The sequence below is a fragment of the Gigantopelta aegis genome, chromosome 12, assembly GCF_016097555.1.
Source record: "Gigantopelta aegis isolate Gae_Host chromosome 12, Gae_host_genome, whole genome shotgun sequence".
Classification (NCBI taxonomy): domain Eukaryota; kingdom Metazoa; phylum Mollusca; class Gastropoda; order Neomphalida; family Peltospiridae; genus Gigantopelta; species Gigantopelta aegis.
This window is the reverse complement of record NC_054710.1, coordinates 13154756-13165259: the sequence shown is the minus strand read 5'-3', so window position 1 is coordinate 13165259 and position 10504 is coordinate 13154756. Positions and strand designations below refer to the sequence as shown.

General features: G+C 40.5%; 1 protein-coding gene across 1 annotated transcript; it reads right to left on the bottom strand.

The window, feature by feature from the left end:
• Positions 1-980: 980 nt before the first annotated feature.
• Positions 981-8618, bottom strand: LOC121386819 (tripartite motif-containing 13-like). Its single transcript, XM_041517832.1, has 3 exons — positions 8317-8618; positions 4714-4995; positions 981-1658 (listed from the first exon to the last, which is right to left on the bottom strand). The coding sequence occupies exons 2-3, from the start codon at positions 4991-4993 to the stop codon at positions 1117-1119; spliced, it is 822 nt and encodes a 273-aa protein (XP_041373766.1). The 5' UTR covers positions 4994-4995; positions 8317-8618; the 3' UTR covers positions 981-1116.
• Between the last annotated feature and the right edge of the window lie 1886 nt (positions 8619-10504).

Here is a 10504-nt window from a genome sequence, read left to right as displayed (position 1 = left end):
AATCCCCTCTATAAACTCTGTACCAGGCACAGTTGCTTGATGTAGGATAACAGGATATTGATTTACAGACAGTAACTTTATAACAATTACAGTGAGCTGTCTTTATCCACTTTTTTTTTTTAGCTGTCAACGGTCGTTCGCGAAATTTACACGCCCCGAACATGCGCTAAGGTATACATTCGCGAAAAAAAACACGTCGCAATATTAATACGGTTTACAGTATACACCCTGTTGGGTCAATGCTAAGTTTGGCTCCACCAAAATATTTTTATTTCTCCATTTTGTTGGGTGACATAAAGTTTGTCTTGAGCAAAACAGAGAGACACAGGTTGTTTTAGGCCGTCCTTCTGTGTGATGACGTCACGAATAACGTCCCCGTCACGTGACAGTTGAACAATGGCAGCTCTACCCTTATCACAGACATAAACAAACTCATCGGTGTCACATGCAACACCATACAGCCGATGAAACCTTGCTGAATCACGTGATACCCACATGACTTGTCCTGATAACGACACACATGTGAGAATGTTAGTGGTATGTGATACAACAACTAGAGAGTCGCCTTTCACTGTTAGATACCCGGGGTTAGGGATCACGTTGTTAGGAATATACCGAATGACGTCACAGCTCTGGCTTAGTATCTCCACACGCGAAGGCGGCCTTCCAGTCATAGCCATGTTGTCGTCAGGCAACACAGTTATGCCGTAGTAGCCTTTCTTGGTTGTCACCGTCTTCGTCAGGTGTATGTCATCTTGTACATTCAGATACAATCGTTTCCTTTCTTCTGGCAGGGTGACGAGCACCTGGTGGTCACGTGTCTTAGCAAGGTCGAATGGTCTGCTACTGGTCCTGTAGAGACTCTGAACCGTTTTGTGTTGAGATGAAAATGATTTTACACATTTGTTGTTGTAGTCAGTAACAATGATCTTGTTTGAGTCTTGACCTTCTAACACTAGGATAGATGATAAGAATGGACGTTTTTTATCAGATTGCAGTTTTGCATTTATTGTTTGTTCATGCTTTAACCTATCTGACTTCCGGTTTATCTCGACGTCTGGTTCAAATATCGAAGTCGGTAAATATATTTTGTGTGTTATCTTGATAGATTTTACGTCAGGTCTCGAAATTCTCCCAATCTCCGCAGAAAACGTTTTTCCTTCCTGTTTTCTCAGGTTCAACTAAAGTTATTGCCAAATCAGGAAATTCAGGACGTGGTGTGGCTAAATAGTCAGTTGTTATCTTTTGTATTTTTAAAAATTTGGAAACATGTCTTTTCATATCAGAAAGTGACGCAAATCTGAGGAGATTTTCGCCCAATTTCAGACATTCTTTACTTTCTTCTATCAGTCTGTTAACATCAGTGAACAATTCAACTATTTCGTTATTAACAGATTGACGATATATTTCCAGTTCTGAGTTCCTGTTTTCCAGTTCAGTGCGGACTGCTGTTGTGAACTCCGCAATCAGTTCATCTCCTTGTCTCTGCATCTGAGCCACAGTCTGTGTCGCGCTGACGTCGACGCTTCGCTGTAGTCTCTCAATGTCTGACGTCACCTGGTGTTCTATAAAATGACTGAACTTCTTTATCGTTTCACAGGAAGATTCAATTACCAGTCTATTTGGGTCTTGTTGAGTTGTCGCTCTTGGGTCGCCACCTACTCAATAAACAAGAGTCAAAAAGTTAGATTTGTTTTTGTTTAAGGACGCCATATAACCGTAAATAAAATGTGTTGAGTGCGTCGTTAAATAAAACATTTCCTTCCTTCCTTTCCTGTTTAAGGACAGCACTAGAGCACATTGATTTATTAATCATCTGCTATTGGATGTCAACTATTTGATAATTTTGACATACAGTCTTAGAGAGGAGACCAGCTACATTTTTATATTAGTAGCCTGGAATTTTTATCGGCATTATCCCACAAACAGGATAACACATACCACGGACTTTGATGTACCAGTCAAACAATATTCAAAGAAGATCTTTAAACTATATTTGCGAATTTCTCAAACTTTAAGGTGTTTTTTTGATTCCATGAATATGTCAACTTAAAACTAGCGCCGGACAGAGCTAATTATAATATATAATATGCACTCATGAATCACTGTCATAATAGTGATGATAATAGGTGTTCGTGAAAGATGAGCATGTCCTGCCTTCTGCTCATTCTCTACTTTTTATGGCAGACTCTACATGGTTCACATCAGTAAATTTAAACTTGATATTGCGTGTTTCCCCTTTCTTCTTTGTCTTCTTTCTTGCTACCAGAAATAATTAAAACTAATTACCGACATGTATAAAAACTGATGTACCTGAATATTTGTTTGTGTGTGTGGGGGGGGGGGGGGGGGGGGGTAGGTGGGGGGTTTTGAGTAGGTGAGAGAGGGTTTTTTAATGCATGAACATTTGTAAACATGAATAGTGTGTACATATAAATATATCTGTATATTTATATGAAATATATTTAAAATATTTGTGAGTCAGTGAGCTCAGGGCTCCTCAAGCCTGACACTGCCAAATATTTCTGGGGACAATAAAATTTAAAAAAATAAAATTAAAATTAAAAATTAAAAAAAAATTAAACTTGTAAATAAAGGTATTGGTCGTCAAGAGTAGTTTGTGTAATATCATATATTGAAACCATGTTAATTTTACTTATTGTGTGGTAAGAAAGGGCAATACAAATACATTAGACGATTTGAAGTGAAATGGCATATCTGAAGATGATAATGTATTTTTTAAATGAGGCTGAATTATCCACGACACTGGTTTTACTTTCATAAAACATACACAAACAGTCATAAATACAGACACGGCACCCAGATGCAATGTATTCACGTTGTTGCTGTGTTAACGTCATTCCCTTAATGGTGGTCATACCCTGATACCATCTTTCGATAAGTGGGCGACAGAGACGTCTGTAAGGGACATTGTTTGCTCAGTGAATTTGTGTTTTTTGCTCCCTTGAAGTGTTTGCGTTGCAGGATCAAACCACCTCAGCGGATCCATTCAACTGATTGGAGTTTTTCTCGTTCCAACTAGTGCACTACAACTGGTCAAAGGTCGCGGTAAGTGATTTACTGTTTGTGGGAATGTACAATACAAAAGATCCCTTGCTGCATTGTCAGAATTACCAAATGTTTGACATTCAATAGCTGATTATTAATTAATCAATATGCTCTCTGGTGAAGAGAACATGTTATTTATTTCTGGGGCCGATTGTTTTTGTAAATTGCATACAAAAGTAGTGGAGTTTTGTTGTTGTTATTTCCAAAACACCTTTAGTTTTCTTCTTACTTCGAACAACAATAAAATTATTAATTAATCAATATGCTCTCTGGTGAAGAGAACATGTTATTTATTTCTGGGGCCGATTGTTTTTGTAAATTGCATACAAAAGTAGTGGAGTTTTGTTGTTGTTATTTCCAAAACACCTTTAGTTTTCTTCTTACTTCGAACAACAATAAAATTATTACAACCCCCCCCCCCCCCCCCCCCCCCCCCCCCCCCCCCCCCCCCCCCCCCCCACACACACACACACACAATTTAAAAGAATGATGGGACGGACTATAGTTAAATAGCAGTTTCTTTATCAGTTTGTTAGATCTGCTGGGGAAGAATTCAAGAGTATGCTGATGTTCAGAAGGTGTGCACTGAACTTAAAGGACTGAAGATAAAGACGAATTCCAGGACGAAGTGCACTTTACATACAGACTATAAGTAAGACTTTTAAGATTCGTGACGAGGACCACCTGTGTAGTAGGATATGAACAACGTTCACGGCCACCTGATAGAATCACTGTTGTGAAAGTGATTTATGAATGCATGTCATCACAGCTGTTCTTATTGTAAAGACCTCTGTCCAATGCTAGTTTTGATTTAGTAAACTAGTCTGGGAGTGGCGTTCCTCTTCGTGGCATTGGAAGAGGGATGGAATCCCCAGTAAAGGATCTCCTCGGGAGTGGCTGTCCTCCTATAGACGAGGCACTAAATAGATATTCGTGGAATCAACCACTATTTTGCCAAATTCCTATTCCATTCTGCATTGTGCAGAGATACGACTCTGATCATGTATTACAGTTTTGTTGTTCAGATTTCTTATAGTATACATCAATGTCTTTTTGAATACTAACTTATGTAACTGTAGTAAGTTTAAAGATCATTTGGTGTTATTATATGTTGGTTTCACATTTACAGGTTATTTTTACAATAACACTAAATGATATTTCATAAGCGGAAAGAGACACAAATACACACATGCACACACGCACACACACACACACAGAGAGAGAGAGAGAGAGAGAGAGTGACGAGAGAGGAGAGGAGAGAGAGGGAGAGAGTGACGGGAGAGGAGAGAGAGAGGAGGAGAGAGAGAGGAGAGAGGGAGAGAGAGAGAGAGAGAGAGAGAGAGAGAGAGAGAGAGAGAGAGAGAGAGAGAGAGAGAGAGAGAGAGAGAGAGAGAGAGAGAGAGAGAGAGAGAGAGAGAGAGAGAGAGAGAGAGAGAGAGAGAGAGAGAGAGAGAGAGAGAGAGAGGAGACAGAGAGAGAGAGGAGAGAGGAGAGAGAGAGAGAGAGAGAGAGAGAGAGAGAGAGAGAGAGAGAGAGAGAGAGAGAGAGAGAGAGATACTCGCTCACTTGCCAGTTATAAAAATCGATGAAGGCTGCTGAACGTTTGCATCTTTATTAAGGCAACAAGTTCTATTTTTAACTCACATATTTTAATTTGTTTGATGAGACCAATGGCGTCCACAAGTGCGAGATTTATTTTGAGCTGTGAAGCCCAAGACGATGTAGGCTGTGTGTTGTCAGGGATGCCGACCACGTCTCTGCAGTTTGGACACATGAAAGTATCATCTGTGTTGTTGGCGTCGATGTGATTTTGGAGACACGTCAAACAAAACGTGTGTCCACACGGAAGTCCGCGCGGATCAGTGAAGAACTCCAAACAGAGGTTGTAGGAGATTGGGTCGTCTGTGGAGGACGCTGTGGCCATGTCTGAAAAGAAAAATAAATAACATTGTTACACACCTAATGAAGATTATTCTGTTTACACGGCCGTATCTAGTGGGGTGGACGGGTGGGGATGGAAGGTGGGAGATTGATTTAACGACATCTCATTGGATGCTCTGCGGTGATCAAGGAAGGAAATGGTTTATTTAACGATGGACTCAACACATTTTATTTACGGGTATATGGTGTCGGACATATGGTTAAGGCTCACACTGATATTGAGGGAGGAAACCCGCTGTCGCCACTCCGTGGGCTACTCTTTTCGATTAGCAGCAAGGGGTCTTTTATATGCACCACCCCATAGGCAGGATAGCACGTACCTCGGCCTTTGATGTACCAGTCGTGGTTCACTTGCTGGAGCGAAAAATAGCCCAATGGGCCCACTGACGGGGATCGATCCCAAGCCAACCGCTCATCAAGCGAACGCTTTACCACTGGGTTACGTCTCGCCTCTCCGTGGTGATCACTTAAAAACTTCAAATGTATTCCTACACGATTGAATCAACAAAAACGTGGTCATGTGGTCCTCGTTTGAGAGATAATGTTGGATCTGCCGTCTGTAACGAATGAAGATATTATGCTGACAATGTTTAGTGATAAAGATCCAAGCAGCAATGGTCCTATAAGCAGATTCTGTACAGCAAGTATTGAAATCCTTCATTAAATATTTTGTACCCTAAAGCCCAAACGATAACGGGTCCAAAGTGTTGATACAGTGGAATATTACCAATACTTGTAATACTGCGCTAGACATAACACCATTAACAACCACCATCAAGAAGGCCTACAGCCACTGGATTAGCAGGGTTGGAGAGCATGGGGACAATGCTCCTCCAATGTTAAATACACCGATGTTTACTCCTAAAATGTTGATACAGTGACTACTAAGAGGAATATTACCTATACTTGTAATACTGCGCTATACATAGTACCATTAACAACCATCATCAAGAAGAAAGCCTACAACCACTGGATTAGCAGGGTTGGAGAGCATGGGGGGCAATGCTCCTCCAATATTAAATACGCCGATGTTTACTCCTAAAACAACGAATTGCCTCAGATTCAACATTTAATTTCTACAGCAATAAATTTTACAAGATTATATATATATAAAACATATGAAATACCCAATAGAGTACATAGCGATTGGTCATTGTTCTGTCTAAGAATAGTTTAACCCTACAGCACACCACTTAGAAATCTTGATCAGGGTTAGCATGAGATGTTTAGTACGTGCAGCATGCATCACAGATAATTATAAAAGAAATATCTTGAATAACCAAATGTAGTTTACACATACACACACGCACACACACACACACACACACACACACACACACACACACACACACACACACACACACACACAAACACACACATACATACACCATGTATATTTGATTTACAAAAGTTGATGCACAAAGGCAAATGACTACGGACATCGACATCTTCCAAAATGGCCGTCTGTGTCAAGAACAAATATGTGATGGCGAGATAGTCCAAAAACTTGCTTTTATATTTTATATTTAAACGAAAATCTAGCCGACTGAATCAAAACATATGCGTGTATACAAATATTAGTATTCAACTCTTGAAAGAATATGCAGAGAACCGATGAAGGCGCCATTAAAAAACCGGAAGACACTATGGTGGCCACGCCCTCATGGTCACATTTCACGCTTTATTATTGTTTATGGTTCCCAATGTTTGTTTATAACTTTCTACCAAGGAAAAAACCTCAGAACGTTGTACTAATGATTAGTTGAGACACACAATAGCGGCCATTTTGAAAAAGGGCACTCTGTGAGCCACGCCACGTTTTTGAAGCCGTTAACCCTAAATATTGGAAATACCCTTAAATATTGGACATTCCGACAAACTAAATCTAAAACATCATGCCATTTGATATGATATTTCGGGACCACGTGACTAAATATGTTGTTTTCTTCTTCCATGAACACAGAATTATACAAACATAGTTCAAAAGATTTGATAAATCACTTTTTTCTCTTTTTTTTTTTTTTACCAAGTTTGACCCCAAAATGGCTCAGATTTAAGTGCTGGTTCAAAATGGTGACCGTTAGACTTATGCTGACCTAATTAACAGATGTACATTGTTTGAAATGTTATGAATATATACAGATTTTATGGCTATACCATGACGGTCTTTTTTTTTTCGTCTTGAAACTAATTTTGTATAAAATTTTATATTGCAATTAGTTTCCGGCATAATCCCGAATGTTTTCAAATTATTTTCAAATCACTGCATTCCCAGTCTGGAGCTCGTCGCCGTAAGACGTGTTTGTGCACACTGCACGTGCTTTCGCGGCTCCACTTGGGGATCCTTCACTTTTGTTGTTTTTATCAGCGAAATGAAGTTTTCTACTGGGATGTATGCGGCCATTGGAACTGATTGAACGCTGGAACGCTTCTCGTTTCGACAGTCTGCACCACCAGGTTAGATTCTTTTTTAGCGAGATTCCTCGCTTCCACGTCATTTCTCCATCTGACTATTTTGACTAGCTTTTTCCGTGACTCGTATTACGACCATTCTGCAGAACGCCACGGCTGTTCGCGCTTAGTATCTACATGTGCGAGCCTGTCCTAGCAGCACTGGAAGATTGACAGCCCCACTCTAAGAAGAAATAGGAAGCGGGGTCGGCCCCTACTACTCTTTTCTAGACTTTACTTTGTTTTATTGTGATACCATCTCGTATCCGCCGGAGACCGGCCCGTCCGCACCACTATACCAAACTATGACGACTGGATTATACCCTAGTCTGATTTTTTCTCTCGTTCAGACGGATCCGGCTTCTCAAGATTTGTATTTCAGCACAGCACTACACCTTCAACGTGTATTGACTGTCAATCTAGGGGTTTCTCTGATGGGATGCAACCCATCTCGTCGCTACAAGCTGTGGACCCTAACGGCCTTAACGAAGCCACTCACGTGGACATATAGATCGGACTTTAAACTTTTAGACCTGTGTTCAAAAGTTTATGTCGAAATTACTTTGGACTGTCCTTCTAAAATGCTCCCAATTATATAAATATATTTTTTTTTTTTTTTTTTAATTCTATTAACTATTTTACTAATTGCTATTTTCAAAAATCCCCCCCCCCCCCCCCCCCCCCCCCACCCCCCCCCCCCATCTGTTTGACCACCCGATCTAATCTATTGACACACAGCTCTTGGACTAAAACTGTGAGTGACTCAAAGTAATATGTGAATATAAACGTAAAACTAGTTGCCGGCTCGTGGTGATGTTAGCCGGTCAAAATGGCCGTATTTCGACGCCTGCTTACCTTATGAGCTATACAAGATGGCTGTCGTCGCGTAAATGCTCACGTCTGTTTTGGCGACCAGAAGACTTGAGAGGTTGTAACCAGTTTAGACGGCGTCATGGTTGTCGCAGGATCACAGGTGAAGCAGAGGAGGAGCACAAGTGTTAGATGAATTCATTTTATACAAAAAAAAACAGGGTTACGATTACACAACGTACAGCTGCACACGGCTACGATAGTAACTAAGATACGTGTACATAGTGATCAATACCGGACGAAAGGAGGACGTGACTTGCAACAGATGGTATGATAACGCCGTTAGTTATTTTGTATGCTGTACATGAATCACAAAGGGGGTCACTGTTAGGCTCAGGTGACACATGTATATACCCAGCTTTTGTCGGGAGGCTGGCAGCCATTATGTATATATGTATGGCAGTGTTTTGTATAAATATGCATACAGTTACCTCTGCTTGTATGTGTGCATGCTGGAACCTATCTCTGTGTGTGTGTGTGTGTGTGTGTGTGTGTGTGTGTGTATGTGTGTGTGCGTGTGTATGTGTGTGTGTGTCTGTGTGTATGTGTGTGTGTATGTATGTGTGTGTGTATGTGTGTGTGTGTCTGTGTCTGTGTGTGTGTGTCAGTGTGTTTCTCTGTGTGTGTGTGTCTGTGTATGTGTGTCTGTGTGTGTGTGTGTCTGTGTGCCTCTGTGTGTGTGTGTGTGTGTGTATGTGTGTGTGCGTATGTGTGTGTCTGTGTCTGTGTCTGTGTGTGTGTGTGTGTGTCTGTGTGTGTATGTGTCTGTTTGTGTATGTGTCTGTGTGTGTGTGTGTATGTGTATGTGTGTGTGTGTGTGTGTATGTGTGTGTGTGTGTGGTGTGTGTGTGTGTGTGTATGTGTGTATGTGTGTGTCTGTGTGTGTCTGTGTGTGTATGTGTGTGTATGTGTGTCTGTGTGTGTGTGTGTGTGTGTGTGTGTGTGTGTGTGTGTATGCGGGACGTAGCCCAGTGGTAAAGCGCTGTCGGACTAAGATCGATCCCCGTCGATGAACCCATTGGGCTATTTCTCGTTCCAGACAGTGCTCCACAACTGGTGTAACAAAGGCCGTGGTATGTACTATCATGTCTGTGGGACTACAACTGTGAGTGATTCAAACTAATGTGTGAATATAAATGTAAAAATAGTTGCCGGTCCAACGGAATGAAGGGTGATAACATCTCCCGGCTCGTGGTGATGTCAGCCGGTCAAAACGGTCCTATTTCAAGTCTGTTCAATATAATACAAATTAGCTCCACTATTACATGTGGATCTAACAGCAGCCCGTTGGAGCCCAGTTGACCTTTTATTCGACCAATCAAAAAACCTTACTTGCAGAATCATGCCAGTGGCGTGAAAAGAACTTGAAAACATTCGGAATTATGCCGAGGTATACGAAATGATTCGGGTGAATTACGAACTATGCCGGAAACTAATTTCACTGTCATGATATATAATTTTAATAACATGATACTGTAGCCATAAAATCTATTTATTCTAGTGCACCATCCAGAGAAACTGTTCATATTCTCACTGTAACGCCGTTATCTAAAACACGGGGCTATTAGATCGCAGATAAACAAAGTGTCTGATCAGGTGGTGTAAACAAAGATCAACTTTAGGATATATGTTAAAATATTTTGTGGATGAGAGATATAAATAAACTGATATATTCATGCATTTGCACAAGTTACTCATTTAATATGATTATTGACGCTTTGGAAATGACTATTATTAAAATTCTGTTTAACAAGTTTTTGCCGTCAAGTTTTTTTGTTGTTTTTTTCAAATAAATTACACATTTATACCTACATACATCAAATAAACAGTGTTGCTTGTTTGCTATGTAAGACCACAACACCCTCTTCTCTCACTAACCACTAACAATTAACCCATTGTCTGGACAGACATCCCAGATAGCTGAAGTGTCTGCCCAGGACAGCGTGCTTAAACCTTAATTGGATTTAAACACGAAAATACGTTGAAATGAAATGAAATTGTGAAGCGTTTCCTAGTTGAGAATTCAGAGCCACGATAAAGCTGTACAGGCTTTGAGAGGAAAACATTTTTTAAATTTTATTATTTTTATTATTTTGTTTCTATTGGTACGGCAATTAATTAGGGCATGGCAACATACTCAGGGACATGTGGACACAAAACTGTAACAGGGTAC